Source organism: Dermochelys coriacea, chromosome 10 (genome assembly GCF_009764565.3).
Source record: "Dermochelys coriacea isolate rDerCor1 chromosome 10, rDerCor1.pri.v4, whole genome shotgun sequence".
NCBI lineage: Eukaryota > Metazoa > Chordata > Testudines > Dermochelyidae > Dermochelys > Dermochelys coriacea.
In genome coordinates this window covers 16,704,195-16,724,263 of record NC_050077.1, presented here as the reverse complement: position 1 = coordinate 16,724,263, position 20,069 = coordinate 16,704,195, and the positions used below count along the sequence as shown (strand labels likewise).

The 20,069-nt window shown below is 42.8% G+C and overlaps 1 protein-coding gene and 1 long non-coding RNA gene across 7 annotated transcripts in view; both read left to right on the top strand.

Annotated features, from left to right (window-relative positions):
• Positions 1–20,069, top strand: part of MOSMO (modulator of smoothened) — a 49,666-nt gene that overhangs the window by 21,705 nt on the left and 7,892 nt on the right. Inside the window, exons 2-5 of one of the 6 annotated variants that reach the window (XM_043493818.1) lie at positions 12,392–12,604; positions 12,784–12,910; positions 16,862–16,964; positions 18,325–18,402. In XM_043493818.1, the coding sequence (XP_043349753.1) occupies positions 12,392–12,604; positions 12,784–12,910; positions 16,862–16,964; positions 18,325–18,330 (449 nt within the window). In that variant the 3' untranslated portion in view covers positions 18,331–18,402. Of the gene's footprint in view, positions 1–12,391; positions 12,605–12,783; positions 12,911–13,901; positions 16,203–16,861; positions 16,965–18,324; positions 18,403–20,069 lie in introns of those variants that run through there. The other 5 variants (XM_043493819.1, XM_038419903.2, XM_038419905.2 and 2 more) reach the window with 5 other exon arrangements.
• On the top strand, positions 6,804–8,500 carry LOC122456091. The gene is made up of 2 exons (XR_006274752.1): positions 6,804–6,857; positions 8,168–8,500. It is a non-coding gene; the product is annotated as an uncharacterized LOC122456091 (long non-coding RNA).

Genomic DNA, 20,069 nt, shown 5'->3' with positions numbered 1-20,069 from the left:
TAGACAAGACCAATAAGGTTGAACTTCAAAGCTTTCCTGTGATTAGTTAATGTTAACACACTTCATGAACTGGCAAGTTATAAAATTATGCTTTAATTATGCAAGATAACCTATACCGATCTATCACACTGATTTTGTAGGTATAATCCAGGTTTGTTTTTGTTGTCATGCTGTATATAGTGAAGCAATGAAGTGAGAAAATAGAGGGTTGTTTGGTTTCCTTGTGAATCATTAATTAATTATGTATATATGAATCTTTCTGGAGAATGTCTTGAAATGGTACTGCATATTGCTTTCTAAATGTTTTTAAGCTAGGTCTATAACTCAATGGTCTAAGCATCAGATTTGGAATAACTAACTAGATTCCCTTTAACCATAGACTCAAATCATGATCTTTCTGAGATACAGAGGAATACCATGCAGTTTACTTTATAGGCATCTTTCAGTAAGACCTTAAGTACAGATATTCTGAAACCTGTGAAGACATTTAAAAAGTCAGGGGTATATTTTGTTAGCAGAAGAGTCTGTCCCAGTACCTTTAATCAAAATTCTTTTTCCTCCCTTTCCAGTTTTGTATAGTTCTCTACCATTTGCTCATCATGTTGCTTTCCCTTTGCTACACCCGCCCATGTATGGCTTCCAAAATGGGTACACATCCTGCAAAAGAAGGGTTTTACTCTCTATTCTGGACTTCTCAAAAGTGCTTGCATAATGTCCTGCATGGCATAGCCAGGAGCATGAAGAATCCTTTCATGGCAGAGTTTATAGGGTTTGAAGCTTGGGTTGGTTATACACTAAAATGCATGGAGCTTGATAATCCCATGTCCAGAAATTCCCTCTCTGACTATGGCAGCAATGGATCTGTGATGTAAATTTCATGGATTTTTGGGAAAGGCAGGAATGACACACAAATTGCAGCTTCCTGGCTATGGAATTTTGTTCTTCTGCTTATATGAAGCTCATGCCCTGAATATGGCTCCATGTGTGTACATTTATTAAAAGGCAAAGTACACCAAGATATACTTAGAGAACTAAATGCCTCATTTTACCCTTTTATAGCTGCAGCTGCACCACTTGAAACAGGGTATCATGTGAAAATAAGTCCTTATAAATAGCATTGGAAGTATCCCACTAAATAGCTGCCAAAGTCCTTGGACAACTTTGAAATATACTCTTTCAAAACAGCTTCTGCTTATTCTGTACTAAGGGGGGTTTAGAACTACTGTAGTCTAGTCTAAAATCTGAATTAGTCCTATTTATCCACCACCACAAGTTCTCATCTGTGCCTCGACTGGCTGATGGAAGCCTCCATCAGAGACTTGACTGCAGGTGGGAAGCAAGCAGACATGCTTAAGGCTAAGGTGGCTAAAGTAAGCCCTATGGTTATCCTTAATGTTTAATAGAGTATTAGTCCACACCATGCTCCATCTTGATCGTTGGTCCTTCACATGGGTCAAGCAACATAGAGTGTTGGAACCTGTCGTCTTTGCAGGCCACCACTATTAAAAAGAGAGCGAGCTGAAATCTGTAGCTCCTATATAGCGGGTATGGGCCTTGCTCCTTTCCAGTTACCAGTTAGGTAGAGTTTAGACACACTTGACCTTCAACATTTACAAGTCAAAGATTTTATTGTGAAATCTGGATATCAGGTGACTATCTAGACCTTTAACACACTTGAGGAGTTGACCCAGGAGCAAGCTGGAACAAAAGGTTTAATTTCTAAGATATATATACACAGTTTTGATTGAAAAAGATCTTGATAAGAAAACAACCCAGATGAAAAGATGGGAAAGGGATTTGGACCAAAAAAATGGATCTGAATGAATGGGTCTCTAAATATAGGAAAGGGGCTGTGCATCTTAAGTTTGTGTGGGTGATAAAGTTTTATAAATTACTATATAGATTACATTGAACTGCAGTTGAGATCATCATCATTTTTGCTACTAGGAAGGTGCTCTTTTGGTGGGGTTGTAGGGAAAGGGGAACATTATTGCATATGTGGTGACTGTTCAGGAATTAAACAGTTTTGAGAGGAAACTCTTAGAGATTCTACTTACTTAATGCTCCAGTAAAGGAGCTGCATTTTAAAGAGAAAGATAAATTAATTTTTCTTTTTGTTAGCAGCTAGACCCTGTATTGCACATTATTGTATAAATATGATCCCCTCCTATTGAATTTGGGTATAGTAAAATATGGACTGTTCTGGTAATGGAGGGCTTTCATACTAAGCTCATATACAAGAGAAGCACAAAAAGAAGAGAGATCTAGAAATTTGGTTACCCTTTCCAGTGTATGAAGAGGAGGAGAGCTCTCCAGTCAGCAAGACAGAATTTTTAGCCAGGTTTTTAAATATTTAACCTGATTCCGAACAAGTACAATGTAATATGCTAATGTTTTATTGTAACTTTGCCTTCATAAAAAGTGCCTTCCCACCCTCCCACCTCCAATGAACAACCCTTCCCAGCTCTTTTCTTTTCCTCTGTTCAAAAAAAAAAAATTTTTTTGTTTGGAAGAGAGGGAGGGAAGTCTTAGCTGATCTGTTCCACTATTTATATACAAAAAGCTATCCTGCATGTGTGGCGTGTGAATGTTAGAAAACCACAATTCTTCCTTTTTCCTCCTTTTTATTTAAAGTGCCAATTAGCCTGGCCTCATCTACTTAAATCATTATTAAACCCCACAAAATCTAAGTGTTTTATATTGAAGGTGTCTAAGTTCTGTGCGACAATCTACAATAAGACAAAAATTTACCTACCATCACCCTATTAAGCAAAATCCAAAGTAAACAGAATGGCTCTACACTGAGTCCTGTTGGTGAAGATGTGGGTTCTGTCAGACTGTGGAACCTGCTTCCCCTGTTCGTTTATGGAAAATGCCAGTTTCCCCCTTCCCCTCCCCCCCTTCCTTGGTGATCAAATCCAGGGACTTTTAGCACAAGTGTGGGGTGGGGGGAAAGGAAGCTAAGTATATGTAGAATGTAAATAGGTGACAGTTGGCTATTTTAACCTCTTCTGTAAGGGTAACAGTACTGTGTCTGATGTTAGCAGTGAGCATTTGTGCCAAGAAAGTGGTTGACTTTTGGGAGGTAGGAGTGTAATGGGACTGGAATAAAGGCTGTGGCTAGGGAAGATTGTGGTGGATAGAATTTGATGTCTTTAAATAGAGTAGTTTGTTTTATTTTTTTCAATAGAAACAGGAAAATGTAACGGGTTCAATAGCAATAGGTGATAGGTGAGGACTGAGGATGGGCAGGTAGCGAGGTGAAGAGGTAAGAAAGATTTAAGAACAAAGGAAATACCTCATAAATAGACTCTTTTAGTTTGAATTAATGTACTGCAGGACTTGCACATCACTTATGGGCCATGTGACCTTTTATTATACTTCTGACTTGGTATCCCCTCTCCACCCTCACCCTCTTTTACTCTGAAATCTCTTTTGTGTCTGTTTCTTATTGGGTTGTAATCTCTTCAGGACAGGAACAGTCCTCCTGTGGCCATACATTACATAGGTAATTTTGGATGCTGCTACAAGCAAATAATGAAGAACAGTAATAATCTGATGTTATGTGCATTGCTTATGCCACTGTATCTTTCAGTCCTGGTATCGTTGTGACACTTTTTTAATAATTCATAGGTGTTAGGGAGGGAAATAGCTGCAACAATCTTCATTTCTTTCCATCACTGTATGGATTTCCTTCTTGGTAGCTCTGTTGGTTACCTAGGAAACAGAAGTAAGATGGCATTTGATTGGCTGTGTTGGAAGAGTTGAAGTTGGGTGTAGTTTTAAGCAGCAGACAGATATATCTACACAAATATGAAATGCTTGATTTTTTTTTGAGACTGGTTTAAATTGCATTGAATTATTAGTCAAACTATGCTCTCAAACTTTTGCAAACAAGTATTTTTATAAGTGATTCAGGTGGATGTTTTGGCATAAATATGTTTATAAATGTTTTAAAATGACAATATTTCTGTTGGGCTGGATGACTTGGGGGCAATGCAGGGGTATGGAAAGGGTTATGAAACCTTTCATTTCTAGGTTACTGGTTTAAATTGAGTCCAAATCAGTAGAGACTGACTTAACGTCTAAAGGCTGTTTGAGTTATGTGAAAGGAATTGGCAGTTTGAATCCAGTTCCTAGTGGACCAGATATCTGTATCCTATACTACTTCCAGGACTGGCACTAGTTTACGCCCTTGCTGGCAGTCTCTGCAGAAATCCTGGGGTTAGATATGGTGTGGAAACAGAGATTCTTTCCCATACCTTCAAGTGGTCCCTGTAGTTCAGGGTCTGTTAGTTACTCCTGGGGGAATTCTGCACCATTGCGTGTGCATAATTAATGATCCAGGCATATTTTTATTTTTTTGAGCAGAAAAAAGCTTTTGCTGAAAAGTTGCGCCAGTTCCACCTTTTGCCCACCAGAGGGTGCTGTGGCAATAGAACAGAGCAGCAGCTCCCAGCAGAAAGTAACTTTCTGTAGTTCTGCTTTTTGCCTACCAGAGGGCGGTGTGGCAGTAGAACACAGCAGCTGCTCTCAGCCAGCTAGGGAAGAGAGAGAGCCTGCCTTCGCAGCACCGGCCCGGCCAGGTCAGGAGATGGGCTTTGGGGAGACAGAGAACCTGGGGTGCTGGGGGGGAGGCGGTCAGACAGAGGATCATAAGGGCTAGTGGGAGGATAGACAGGTGCAGGGGCTGAATGGAGTGAGGGCACAGAGCCACGGGGGAGGGAGGGGCAGGGCCACATGGTGATACGGCAGGGGGTGAAGAGCTACATAGGGACAGGAGGTGGCTGGGTGGGGGCACAGAGACACATGCAGACAGGGACACATGTGCCTGACTGAATGGGAGAGGCTAGGGGTCAGCCAGGGTCTGGTGGGGGAAGCTCCCTAACGGTCTCCCCCACGACCCCCCCCCCAAAAAATCCTGTTCCATTGTTTTCCCACCCATACCCAACAACCCTCCAAGTTCATACCCAGGCTCCTTCCCAGCAATTTATTTCCCTCTCTGTTACCCCTGACTCCCCCAAGGTTTTGCATTGCTTTGGGGGGGCAGGGAGTGCATGAAATATGATTCTGTATTGTAGTTTAAATGAATTACTACTCAGAGTTCTGTATTAATATGCCTAGTAAGGAATCTATTTGTCAAAAAACTTTTTCTGAATCTTTTTTGTTATCTGTATTGTTACCAACATGCTTGCTGACAGGTATTTTGAAATAAATGACCTAAAATAATTGAAACCGGTGTGATTATATTGTGTTATTTTGACAAATAAAATATGCAGAATTTTGCAGAATTTGAAAATACTGTGTGCAGAATTTTTAATTTTTTGACACAGAATTCCCCCAGGAGTAGTTAGTGGGCACTGTGAGGATGGAGGGCCCTGTTCCTGTGCTGTATCCGTTCTGTGCCTAAAAAGAGTTAGTTTCCACAGCTGTTTAATCCAGCACCTTTGAACATTTACTGAATTTCCAGCTATTGTGCTATAATTGTTACTGAGTGACATTCCTTTTCATTCTATACATTAGATAGAACTTGATGACTCCCAAATAGTGAAGCAATGCCCCTTTTCTAGCTACACATGAAGTGTCCTGCAGATATTGGTGTAAAACTACATCTGGTCCAGTATTTTTGCCTTGTCTTTCCCCACATCTTGTCAGTGGGCTATGAAAAGCTAACTGAGATTTCCTTTGCTGAGTTAGTGTGTCAGGCAGCTGCCAGGTATCAGTTTGCCTGTTTGCATTAGGCACATGGCTGAAATGATTGAACACAATATGTAGAAATATTTTTGTGTTGAATTCTTTGACAAATACTCACTGTTGTCCTTTGGCATGTGCATATATATGTAAATCAGTTGCAATAGTGATTGCACGTGAGACAGAATTTATAAGACTCTAAGACAGGGGTTCTCAAACTGGGGGTTGGGACCCCTCAGGGGCTTGTGTGGTTATTACATAGGGGGTTGTGAACTGTCAGCCTCCACCCCAAACCCCACTTTGCCTCCAGCATTTATAATGGTGTTAAGTATATGAAAATGTGTTTTTAATTTACCAGGGGGTTGCACTCAGAGGTTTCCTGTGTGAAAGGGGTCACCAGTACAAAAGTTTGAGAACCACTGCTCTAAGGCCTTGGACAATTCACTATGGGCCCAGTCCTGCTCCTGTTGAAGTCTGCAATCAACAGGAGCGTTGCCACAATGGGAACAGGATCAGAAGTTTAACACCTTAGTTTTGGTTTATGTATCTATTTCACAGTGGTGTCAAGAGTTGATGTTTGTAAAGAACTTTGAGGAAAAAGCCACTCTAGAAATGCTCTGTATTTATTATCAAACCCTTAACTATGAAGTCCAATACTCTTCTTCGAAGCAGTTTGTCGAGTGGCTCTCCATATTCCCACTTATGGAATATTGTGCTACTTTTGGTGCTTTGGGATAGAATCTTCTTCTAGCAGCATCAACTAGCGCACTCTCGTGGTCCCAGCCCCTCCCTTCAACATCACTGACATTCTGAAGACAAGCCTATATAAAGGGCAGAATGCCCTTGCTACCTCTGTTCCTTTCAGCCATATGCCTGGACAGATGTGAACCTCTCTGGTCTCTTTGGAGCCAGAGTTGCTTTTTTCCTCAGTTAGCATGAGCCAGGGTGGATTTGATTTAAATCAATTTGATTTAAAAAATGATTTAAATCACTAGTCAGGAAGACTCTATTTAATCATGGATTTCTACATATAAGTGCATTCTTGTTCATAGTTATAACCTTACTTATCCCTATACTACTTCTAGGACTCAGAGATAAATGTATGTATGGTTCATTTTTAGAAGGTACACACTATACATTTTTAAACAGTGATTTATTTTGAAAACGTTTGATTAGTTTTATAGCTATATCAGAAGATGAATGATTGGTTGGTTATTTCATTTACCAGAGGTAAATGAAGCAGATATTTACAAAATCATTGGGAGGTTAATGATTAATAGGTGGAGGATTTTCTTGCCATGCTGTATTAGGAGGAGATCACCACCAGATAGACATTTAAATTGTTTTATATAACTAAAACAACATTATGTATTCTGGATTTTTTTGTTCAACAGCAAACATACTATTTTAAACAAGCATATACATTTTCAAATTTAAAACATTCAAGTTTTTTTAAATCAGGTTTGTTAAAGTTGTTTAAATAGTTAAATACTTTAAAAAAATTGTCAGACAGGTCCATATGAGCTAACTCAGTCATCTTCATTTTCCTGTTGGTTCATAATCTGGAAAAGAAAAACAAGCTTTCCTACTTTTTCAGGCTCCAAATGATTTCTCAATTTGGAATGAATTAGTCCAAAGGAAGAAAATATTCTTTCTACACTGGCAGAAGAAGCTACTGCTGTAAAAAGTGAGATCATCACTTCAACAGTCTGTGAATCCAAGTGCTTAAGTGACTTCCTCCAGTTCACTGGTGTAACTTTCTTTAAAATCATCAGCAAATATTTCTTGAATGGTTCACCCTTAGCTCAAACTTATCTGTGGTTGTTTCTGGATGATGGAGATTTTTTTCCCCCCCTTTTGCTACAGGTGATATACTGTGGCTATGTGACATACATGATGTGACAAACATATCATTGGCAAATAACTCTGAAAGGATAGAAAATGGTGATCTTGAAGGTGGATAGTCTTCAGAATCCTGTATGTTGAGGATGGATTCTCCTAAGCAAAATAAGTCAATGTAGTTATTTAATATTACCATACTGCTCATTTAGTATCTCATTGCATTCACTGACACTCAATTTTACTTTAAAGGTGAAATTGTGAAAGGAAGAACTGCCTATTTCTGCTATTTTTTTTTAAATCACAACTGCATCTAAAATAGCAAAAATATAGTTGTTACTCTGTGGAACTCAAATGTGTGAATTCAAGAATAGTCCAGAAGGAATACAGGCAGTCCTTAAAGTAGTATGAAATAAAAAAGTTTACCAACCTGAAGATCCTGCATGTTCAGACATGTTCCTTTCATCATCTTCAATGCAGCTTCCTCCTGAGAAGGAACACTTCTCATGATATTGCTTCATTCGGGCAACCAGGTCTTGCATTTCTTTGTTGCACTGTTTGCATTTTGCATGCATGCCTGTCTTACCCACAGGTGGAGGAACTTCATTAAAATATTCCTAAAGTGGGTCTCTTACAGCTTGCTGCCATTATAGGTTTTCCCTTCTAGGGGAAGAATAGTATGGTAGATCTCAAATCAATGAAGGCGACACTCAAAGATCTCTAGACTTCTGGAATATGATGCTCAAACAGTTCCACTTTTTTCTACTGCCTGTCCCTCCCTTCTCGTATTTATCTCCAGACTTCTCCTTGTCCAGATCTATTCCACCTCCAACAATCTTCTATTCATTGAACTTTTTGAAATGTTGCACTTTCAGAGAGACGTAAGGGATTGACTGTGTATACAAATTTGCAGAGAGACAATAGAGTTGAGGCCTGTTATTTCTTACGTCTATTTATTTTAAAACATTTTTGCTGTTAACAAGCATGTTATCTTTGGAGACACAAATCTAGTTTGAGAACTGTAAAACTAAGCATCTCTGATGGTATCTTATAGACTGAGCACTGAGTCCCATTGGGTAGCTAGAAAGCTTAATCTAAATCTTACAGAAGCCCCTGGAACGCCATAAGATTGGGTCCCTAATCCATGAACTATTGGAACTCATTTACAAAACTTTTCTTAAACATTACATGAATATATTGTCTCCTACTATAGAATTAGAATTTATAATCCCTATTCCATGATGAGGGATCTTTGAGCTATAATGCATCTTAATTAAAACTATCTTTAGCTAGGTTTTTTCCTCCAAAAGCATTATCAAAATAGGATTTTTTAATTGATTTTTATCCACCCTGGCATTAGCAGTTAATTTAGTCAGTCAGTGATTCTCTTTCAGTTCTGTGTTATGGCAGAACTGAAAAAGCAGAAGAGCCTGGGGTTAAAATATGCACTTCCTGACCAGGTGTCTTCCCAGCATACTACAGCCACATACAGTGCCTCAAGTAGGACATTCACCTTCTGGGTGTTTTGATCTTCTGCATTCACTCCCAGAACCCACATGCATAAAGAGACTTTCCTGCCTCCGCCAGCGTTAGACTCCCAGGGCAAAAACTAAAGAGTGGGCCCCACCCTGCTGAAGCCAGAGCCCAAGTCCCAGTACCCAGGGCTGAAGCCTGAGCTGCTGGGCATTGCCATGCCCCTCCCCAACATTCCATGTTTGCACCCTCTGTGGGGGGGCACCCCACAGTTTGAAAACCTCTGCTTTAGTGTGATTTATTTCTACTTTGAGATTAAATTACTGTAATACTCATATTATATTGAGTAGCATAATGTTAAATGAAATACTTAAAATTGACTGTCAGCCAGGTCAATATGAGCTAACTCTTCTGCAGCTAACTCAGTCATCTTCACCTTCATTTTCCTGTTTATAATCTAGAAAAGAAAAACAAGCTTTCCTGCTTTTTCAGGCCCCAAGTGACCTGAACAAAGATTCCAGAATTGGTTTAACAGAGTTGATTCAGAACTTGTTTATTCCTAATTCTGCTTGTTTTAAAAATATTAACTCTGCTGGGCATGAGTGCTGGGAGCATAAGCAAGCTCTGTGTGTACTCACAAAAGGAGCTTGTGCCTAGTTCTGGCCCTGGCGGGTAGGTGTAAACACCAGCCATTGTTCCAGTCAGTGAGTTGGGTTTTTTGGTTTGCATATTTTCCTTTTTGGAAAAGCACTGAGAATAGAATACAGAAATCTTTTCAAGTCCTGAGTGGCTCACAGAACTCCAGTTTCCCAGTTCCATTGTATGTATTTGTCCAACCTCCTTCCCTCTCCATTTTTAAAGTGTCCTTTTAAGGATAGCAACACTTGTTTACAGTGTGTGTGTGTGTGTGTGTGTGTTGGGAGGGGAATGCTGATTTTTTTAAACTAATGTAAGATAATACTGTGCACTACTGAGTTTACCTTTGATTTGGCTGTAGGAAATCTTCACATATGAAATTGATTTGGGAGTAGGGGTGGAATTGATTGTACCACAAAATGCAGGATTCAAGATTTTAGAGACACTGGCAGACAGTCTCTTTGAATCTCATTTTATGTCTGGGCTCAAATTTTCTAATCAAGTTTTGCAGTTAGTAGTGGACTGTAACACTTCTTTGTGGGTCATGAAAGCAGTGGCATTGCAACAATTTTTATAGTGGGGGTGCTGAAAGCCATTGAACAAAATTGTAAATGCTGAAAATGATGGAAACCTGGCTGCACCCCTAAAACCCCCAATTCCAGCAGCCATGCTTGAAAGCAGTAAATTTAAACTTAAAATCAAAGTTATTTGGGTTTAATGGAAAGTATCTAATCTTGTGCCACTTACAAAACTCTGTGCATTGCATTATCATCTTTCCTATATTCTGTGTGTTAAATGACTTCCATTACCAAACTGAAGGTAAACTATAACTTTAATTACCTCGGTTTCTTTTTCCTGTAGAATGCAGTTTGTGGCAGATTAGAATATTTGTAATAATTAGACCGGGTCAGTAACCTATGGCATACGTATGAAAGACTGCACGTGAGCAGATTTTTTTTTAATGGCACGCTGCTGCCTGCTGGGTCCCAGCTGCTGGCTCTACTCAGCCTGCTGCCGAACCCAGGCCGGCGGCTGGGACCCTGGCAGGCAGCAGCATTCCATTTAAAAAGCCTGCCCGCCCCAGCCTGCTCTTCTCCGCGCCCCCCTCCCCCACCTCTTCCCCCAGTGTGCTGGTTTCCTGCCCCTCCACCTCTCCCTTGCTGCTGCAGATGAGCTGATGGCCCTGGGGAGGGAGGGGGAGAAGTGGAGCCACACTGCACTCCATGCTCCAGGGAAGAGGTGGAGAAGAGGTTGGGACGGGGCCTTGGGAAAGGGGCTGGAATCAGGGCATATCCCTTCCAGCCCCCTGCCGTGAGCCGCTTTGGGCAGGGGGCTGGAAGCCCCCCCACAACCCTAGCCCACACCCCCAGGCTTCTGGGCTGATCCCCAAACCACCCGACACACTCAGCCCTCTGCCCCGACCCCTGCACCACCCCACAACCCCAGCCCTGACTCCAGCCCCCCCCCCACACACACACAGCTCCCTCATGCCCTGACTCTTGCACTCCCCACATTCCAATCCCCACCCTGAGCACCAAATGGGAGCTCTTGCGCACAGACCCCCCCCCCCCCCACACACACACTCTCCCACCTGCACCAAATGAGAGCTGCCCAGATAAGCACTCCACACCAAAATCTCCTGCCCCAACCCTGAGCCCCCTCCCTCATTTGAGCTTCTGGCCAGACCCTACACCCCAACCTGCTCCTTCACCCCCAGCCCTGTGGTCAGTGCACTCCCACCCTCAGTGGGTGGGGGGGTGAAAAAAGGTTAGAACCAGGGAGAAGGTAGGTACCCACTCTGTGGATAGGGCCGGTCTGGGATCCCAGCTACTGGCCCCACTCGGCCCACTGCCAGTCTGGGTGAATGGAAACCCAGGCTGGCAGCAGGCTGGCAGCGTAAAATGAGCATTTTAATTTAATTTTAAATGAAACTTAAAGATTTTGAAAACCTTGTTTACTTACATATGATAATAGATTAGTTATATAATGTATAGACTTACTGCGAGACCCTCTAAAAAACATATTACTGGCATGCAAAACCTTAAAGTGAATAAATGAAGACTGGACACAACACTTCTGAAAGGTTGCCAACCCCTGAATTAGACCCATTCTCTTGCATCCTGTGTACTGAATGGATTGAAGTGACCTTTAAATCTGGTAATATAGAAACTCTAGTATGTATTTAATAACTTGCCTGTTTAACTATCAAAAGAACAGACCTACCCCTCTTGGATGAAAATTCTGAAAGGGATGTTCTCAAGTGCATCCTTCAAAAGGCACATTCTACCTATGATCTAGACACACACATGCGTAGTGCCTTACAGCAGTAAATTTGTATTTACAGGTGTGGAGAAACACTTTACTTGTGTTTACCTTTCCGAATACTGTGCTGAGCAAAATGGGTGCAGCGCTAGACCAGCTGACTCACAGGGGGTTCCTGAGGGAGGAGTCTCATTTCCCCTACTCCATGCTTGGTGGGAGGAAATTAGAGAATGCCAGAGGAATCTCCCCTGACACTAGAAATCAGGGAAGAGATAGAGCAATGACCTAAATGACTCTCCCTTTCCTCAGTCACCACTCCAGCTGACGTTGAATGACATTGACAGACTCCATAGGAGAGCCGCATCCACCCTCTTTGGCTAGACTGAGTCTTGGTATGACACTGAGCCCTTCAATGGGGAAGATGAAGGCATCTCGGAATATTACTTTGGAAAAGTAAATCCTGCTAAGACTTACCTCTCTATATTTTCAGGTGCACTCACAGTTGGCCTTGTGCGACAGTGTCAAACCATCCATGGACGTGACAGGACCTGTATTCCTCCACGGCTGCCTCCTGAGTGGGTCACCACATTATTTTTCATCATTATGGGAATCATTTCACTGACTGTCACGTGTGGTTTGCTAGTGGCTTCCCACTGGCGAAGAGAAGCTACTAAATATGCCCGCTGGATAGCATTCACTGGAAGTAAGTGACTTCAGCTATGAAGTAAGCCTGTCTGAAGGATTAACTGGTAGAAATTTTTTTTTTTTAAATCTGGGTGGGGGTTGTTGCCAGAGACCAGTGATAAAACTCTGCCCTGATCAGACAGAATGCTTTTCCTTTTAAATTCCTGCTTTATGGAAATAATCTTCTTTAAAATCAAGGGTTTGGTATCCAGAAGTGGCTGAGAACCAAGGGAAGATCTTTGGGATCCTGGCTTTATAGTCACAGTGCTGATTACCTGCTGCAGCCCCAGGGTAGAGGAAGAAAGAAGTACACCTCTGGACCATGGTAACCTCCAGCCCCTCTCCCCTCAGGGAACGTCACAAAGTGACCAAGGAAATGGGTGTGCAGGAGTGGGGATGGTTAGGCTGTTCCTGAGTCATGTGAACTCTTAATTTGGCTGGTACTCACTGCTGGCTGGAATAATGGAATGGTTGAAGCCTTTTTTACCCCCACATGGAGAAGGGTGTTGGACCTTGGTTTCATTATTGCCCTGAAATCAGTCCTGTTGAAGTATCCTCCTATGAACATTTGATGCAGGGTTGATGCTAGCTCTGTTTTGTTACAATTCTCATGAAAGTCGTTTTGTCTTATTTGTAATAAGGTCCACAGATCCATGGTATTGGTTAAGTGTACCCCTGAGGGTCTTCCAGAAGACATGTCAACTCATCTAAACATTTTCCTAGTTTTACAACAGACTACGTGAAAAGCACCAAGTCATTACAAACTAAAATTTCATACAGACAATGACTTGTTTATACTGCTCTATATACTATATTAGAGTTTCTCTACCTGGGGGTGGCAAGTGCAAGGCCAGCATTAGAGGTGGCAAGCAGGGCCCCCACAAAGCTAAGATACATGCTGGAGCCAAAACCCCACCACCAGGGGCTGAAATCAGACTCCTGAATGGGGTACAGTAGTCTGGGAAGGTTGAGAACCACTGCTCTAAGCAGCCTTGAAGGCAGACCAAACCTGTTAATCAGACAGTGGAGGTGTGGCTTCACCTCTGAGAAACTGCCAGTTTCCATTTGCATCTGCAGCTGCAGGCAGGCAGGCCAGCTTGTCCCTGCTGCAGAGGAAATTTAGGGGGAGGAAGGGGGAAAAATGGCTTAAATTCTTCAAGCTGTCAGGATCCACTTTTATTGACAGAGAGGATTCCCTTTCTCCTTAGTCACTGGAGGACTCTGTATTCCCTGCGCACCCACATGTAATGCAGCATGGCAGAGAAGGCCAAGAGGGAAAACCTGACATTGTCTCCTTGCACCTGCCCTCTGATTAGGTGCCTCCATGGAGATCATTGCCTGTTCTGTGAAGATCCAAGCTTCTCAAGTGCTCAGGAAGGGGCAGAGTTTCCTTCAGTCTCCTTCCCTGAGCAGAAGAGCTTCCTGGAAGCAATGGTAGTAGCTCATCTGCAAAAATCCCTTAACCTGGTACATGTGACGGGGACAGCATTTGCCCTGGCATCAGCAAGTGGCAACTCCTCCTCTACCTCCCAATTTGGGTTGAGTGTAGTGTGAAGCACAGTATCAGAGGGCCAGGGAAGCTTCCCACCCAACCACTGGGGCCCACATTCACAGCTATGTCTGACCATGGAGCAGCTTTGAAAGCCCATCCTACACAAAACCACTCTCTCAGGGCTACTCAAGAGGTAACCACAAGGTTCTCTCCCATCCAAACCATCAGTCTAAAATATCCCTCTCCTTCTGATGAGGATTAAGGTAGGCATAAGAAAGATGTTCAGACCCCTCTAGTCACCCCAACATAAAAACACACAACCTCCACCTCTTCATTTTCTAAGAATCTGATTTAGGGGATTCCCCTAGGAGGCACTCTAAGAGGCAAAGTGAAATCAGTTTCCCCTCAAACTGCATAAATCTGCAGAATGCATCAGGACAGAATCCTCCGTGTCTGGTTCCTCTGCTCACTTTCATAGAGTGCAGCAAGGCAGAAATCCTAGGCACTTAGTTCCCTGGATCACCCAGTACAGGGGATAGTCATTGTTGGGTTCCCTTCTTCATCCTCAGAGTGCAGCATGGCAAGTCAGTGCACACTGTGGACATGTGCAGTTTCCTGTAGCCATGCAGACTGCCCAAGGGGTCTAGTCCAAACAAGAGAGAAAGTGCAGCATAAAGTGGAGAGAGCTCAGGGCAATCCAGTATGGTTTCAAAGCTCTGCTCCCACATCCAAATTTACCTAATGCACTGACCATGACAGACACCTCAGCCGTGTCATACATCAGACAAAAGGAACAAGGACTATAGCCCTTCAAAGAGAAGCTCACCTCCTGATGAGGTGGGCAAAGGAGAATCTGCAATCAACTTATCTTCACATCTGAGGCAAAACTGAATTTTATGGTTGACTGGCTCAGCTGGCAAAACTTGGATCCTCCAGAATGGGACCTACACTGTTGTTTCATCTCCTGGTAAAGATAGTATCTCAGCTGTAGGTCTGTTTGCTTCCCACCTGAATCACAAGAGATGCCTTGTTGCAAAGCTAGCCAAAAGGGATTCTTATATGCCTTACCTTCCTTTTTCTCTTCACACCAGAATGCTACAGAAGATTAGGAGAGAAGCAGCACTGATAATTCTGGTATCCCCATTCTGTTCAAAGAGGCTTTGGTTCTACAATCTCCTTGATATGGTACAAAGGCCTGCCACCTGATTTCCATTCAGAAGGGATATGCTATTACAATGCCTGGTTCTTGAACCAGAGCCTCTTAAGCCAAAGAGGTTATTCAGAGATCTAATACTCTGAATTTTCGCTTCCAGAAATAAATCTACTAACCTCTGCCTATTCAAGGGCCTGGTTGAGTTTTAATTATTGGGGCTAGCACCGGGGTTTTACCCCCACATCTGCATTGGGACTACAGATCCTCTAATTTCTTCAAATGGATTCGGGTTAGGCCTGACAGTTCAGACTCTCAAAAGATCAAGTTGCTGTCTGTCTAGCATCTTTAGTGAAATGGACAGGTAGTGAATTTAATCTTGCATAGATATCCTGCATTTTTCTGAGGAGAGCAGCATCTCTTCTACATCTTTCTTGTGTGCATAAAAGGTTGTTTTTTTTATTTTTGGCTCTTAGCTGGTTCTCAGTGCCATTAGAAGCCCTCTATTTGAACAATTCATGAAGGTATCTCATTGCTTTCTAACCATTAAAATGGCCTTTTTGGATGACAGTCATTTTTCTGGTTTTAGAGGGGTAACCATGTTAGTCTGTATCAGCGCCCCCCCAAAGCAGCTTTTGTGGGCTAAAACCCACTTCAGCAGATGGAGTTATACCCCTTGAAAGCTTATGCCCAAACAGTCATGTTTCTGTGCAGGGTGTCCAAGTTAGCTCTTTTTCTGGAACTTCAGTACTGCATGTCATAAGGCTAAAGGGGTATTCAAACAGATTTTGACTTCAGATTAAAAATTAACTCCAGATTCCATAGAACACAGGGAATTGTTTTTCCATCCTTCTGTCCAGATCCATCGCACTCCAGAGAGAAATTGTGGCATACTTTGGATGACCGCAGAGCTCTCAAAGTATATATTTACCACACAAATTGGGTCAGAGACAAATGCTTTGTTTGTGCTTTATTATCCAGTGTCAACGGGAAAGAGCCGCAAAATCATCCATTTTCAGGTGGCTGAGATATTGTATTTCAGAAGCATGCAAGTCAAAAAGCCTAACTTCATCTTCAAATATCAGTGCTCACTCCCTCAATACTGTAGCAGCTTCATGGGCAGATAGATTGTATGCCTCAGACAAGAAAATCTGTAAAGCAGTCACCTGGGTCATCTGGTCACACCACCTTCAGATGCTATACACTGGACATCCAGTTGTCATCTGATGCTGCCTTCCATAAGTGGGTGCTCCAGGCTGTAGTAGTCCAGTTTTTATTAGGAAAAGGTTATCTGTATTTAACTGTATATAGTTCCCCCGTGCCACCAAGTGGACAACTGCTATAAAAATCCTAATGTCAGATCTGTGGACCTCATTATGAATAAGAATAGGAAAATGTATCTGCCTTACCTGAAAGTTTCCTTTCTCAGGGTCATGAGGTCCATAGAGCCAACCCACCTTGAATGGACTGTTAATTGGGAAAAGACATTGAGTTATTAATTGGTGCTCAGTTGATTATTCATCGAATTGCTTGCTCTGGATGAGGATTGTTCTGTTTAGTCTTACTGCTTAAGTTCCCTTAGAGTGCTTAGTTTTTCCTAGGCTTTGGAAGTGTTGACTGGTGGTTTCTCAAAGGTGGAGCCACACCTCGGATATATTTGGTCTGCCTCCAAGGCTGTATAGAGTGCCAGTGTTATGGGTCTATGGCCCTCATTACTCCAAGAAAGGAAATTTTCAGGTAAGACATTGATAAAATTTTTTTAAAATCGATTTTATTAAGAAACCGTACAACTACATCTTAGCAGAAGGCATGCCCACTGCAGAGCTCCTACTCGGGCTCATAGTGCCGAGGCTTTTTCTTTCCTGGTGACCCATAGCAGGTCCCTTAGCAGGAGAGTCAGCAAAGAAGCGCTAAGGTTTTCCTTCCTTCCTTCCTCTCCTGCAGCGTTGACCTGCTCTTTAGCACCCACACATGGCCAACTCTGCTCATAGTAGCCCATACTGAACCTCCCCTAAGGGACTTGCAACCTCTTGTTTTTGTGCAGAGAAGCACATTGCATGGAGACATTTGTGCCTGTAAGGAGGAGCACTTGTCTCTCCTCTTCTGACAGGGTGGGAGGCCACACCTTCTCGCTGTTTCTCAAGCGAGGCACAGCTCCCAGCTGGTGAGGCCACCTGGTGATTAATCCAAGTAGCAGTTAGTCCCTCTGCCCAATCCCTCAATCAGGGCAGTGAGCAGTTAGCAGGCCTGGCCAACAATCAGCCCAGGCCTTAATTAGTCTTTCCACCCCAGTCCCTTAATCAGGGCAATTCATAGTTTATGGCTGAGTCTATGCAATACGGCCCAGTTCAGGGTGGGGAATTAGCTCTCAACTCAGAGCAACAGTAAATGTGCCTGGCACCTTAGCTCCAGTGGGCACCAGACCAATTCAGGCCTCCGAGTGGCAAAGTGGCCACCCTTCACAGGTGGGGTGCTCAGGGTAGGGGGACACAGGCTCTCCCACGCCACTGCATCCCAGCCCAGGGCCCCATTAGTGGCAGGGTAGTTTGCCACTAGGTCAGTGGGGATCCGCCCACAACACAATGGTCAGTTCACAATAATTCCACAGCCAAACCCTATTCAGCATCCTTGGGCTCCTTCCTACCCTCCCCAGTTTGGGGCACCTGGGTTGTCCTCAGTCTCTCCAGGGTAAACAGCCAATGGCAGCCCCAGCAGTTCATCGGCATTGCTGGTCTCCGGTAATTCCTCTGGTCAGGTAGCAGTCTCCTTCAGCTCCAGGACCCAGAAGCAAGGAAGAGATGTCCTGCTCCTCTGGCAGCCCTTTCCCTACTGAGCTAGGGAGGCTGACCTTTTATAGTCCAGCTTCCTGTACCGCCCTCTGCTTCCGGTGGGGCAGCTGCAGGTGGCCTGGTTCTGCCCACCAGGGGCCAAGCTCGGGTCTCCCCTTCTGACAGGGTGGGAGGCTGCATCTCCTCACTACAGTGCCAAGGGAGCAAACAGATAAAGGAAACTAGTTATAACCAGTTAATGGAATACAATTTTTCAGACCCCACAAAAATGTTCAGACTACCTTTTTTTTTTTTGGTGTTTGTTACAGGATTAACTTGGCTATGAAATAAAGTCCTGGTGTTTTGATGGCAGCTCTACGAGGCCTGAAAAAAACCTAGAATTTGAGGTGGGTGGGGGTGTGAAAATAAGACTGAGAAATTTTAAATAAGCCTGATTTCTGAAAAGCAACTGAAGGGAGTATGAAAATTACTTAGAAAATTCAAGTTTATGCTCCTCACTGAAATAGACAGATTTGGCAGGTACTTAATATTAATAGATTTAAACCTGCTGTGTGTAAAAACTCAACTTTAACTGGTGGTACTCCACAAAGGAACCTCCATAATTAAAGCCATCACCCCTGAATTCTTTAGTATATCACATATTAAATTTGAAGTGGCTCTTGCATAGTATGGGGCTAATTATTTTAAAGTCAACTCCATTGTGATTGACTCTTCCATTTCTACAATGAACAGTGTTAAATATCAGAAATCATTACTCTTGTAGTATTGCTATTTACTCTAGCCCACTTTTCCCTAGCTTCTTACTTTGTCTAGCTGACTGGTCTATTTTTGTCTAATATAGATTGTAAACTCTTCAGGGTAGGGATCATGTGTCTCTAATCTCAAAACATCACTTCAAACATTACAAAAGTGTTTATGATGAGCTGGGTTCCAAACTCTAAGGCAAAGGGTTATCTTTTGGCAAATCAGTTTCATTTATATGAAGTTCTTTTTTAACTTCTGTGGCTTGTATAATTGATTCTAAGTATTTTAATTTTTAAAATATCTCTACCTTCTAAGTAGTCATTGTTTCAGCTGAAATGTGTGTTGTCCTGAAAGCTGTTTTATCTTTAGATTTCTTTCTTACCATAAAGCTTGCAGTGTGCCAGTGTTTTTTAAAAAGAGTGACATAAGAAGAGAAATTTCAAAGATATATTCTCCATTCACTCTGACTTTCTGCTTTGAGCTGTTTTTTAAAGTGGAAAGAATATTGATTAAAGATTTATTTTATTTCAAACCAAACTTATTTGTCATCCTATTAAGATATAATTGGAATTCTTAGGTTTTAGTAATAAAACTTCTTGAGATTAAGACCAGGAGTTGGGGGATGAAGGGAAGAGACGGGATTGGGACAGGAACAGGTTTGAGAGGACAGGGCAAAAGGGGTCAAGTTTGGGGGCAGAGGTACGCAGAAGAGTGTGTGTCCACTAGAGCACACTTGAACACCTTCTAATTTCCTCAACAAATGAGGTAGGGTTCTACAGACAAGTCTCCTTCACTGCACAAAGCTGATTCCCAGAGCGGCTCCATCCAGTGCACTGAACGATACAGGGGTCCTGTGAAAAAAAAATAGCATATGATACTGTTTTTAATTACCTGATCATAATGCATATGCACAAGGGTCCTGAATTAAGGTGATTCTCTGAGTAGCATCCCTATGGGTGCTCCACTTCAGGATGTCCGCATGCCCGTGTACTCGAGTGGAGATTTTCGTCAGCAGTGTCCACGTGCTCTAGATATCCCCATGTTCTGATATGAGGGTATATGTGGGGAGGGAAAGGCAGAGCTGCCGTCAGTTCCTACTCAATTGCCTGTGGCTTGAGATGGAACACCAGAGTGTCCAGTATTCCCTGTAAGCTGTGCACTTGCATGGCCACCCAGGAGAAATTCAAGTGCTGCCCAGCTGATTAGCAGAGTGTGCACAGCCAGCAGCATGTGTTCAGGTGCCCCTCCCCCCATGTTGCTCTGTCATGCGGGACCCTCCTACTGGCTGTGGGGGGAAGTGGGGGTGCTG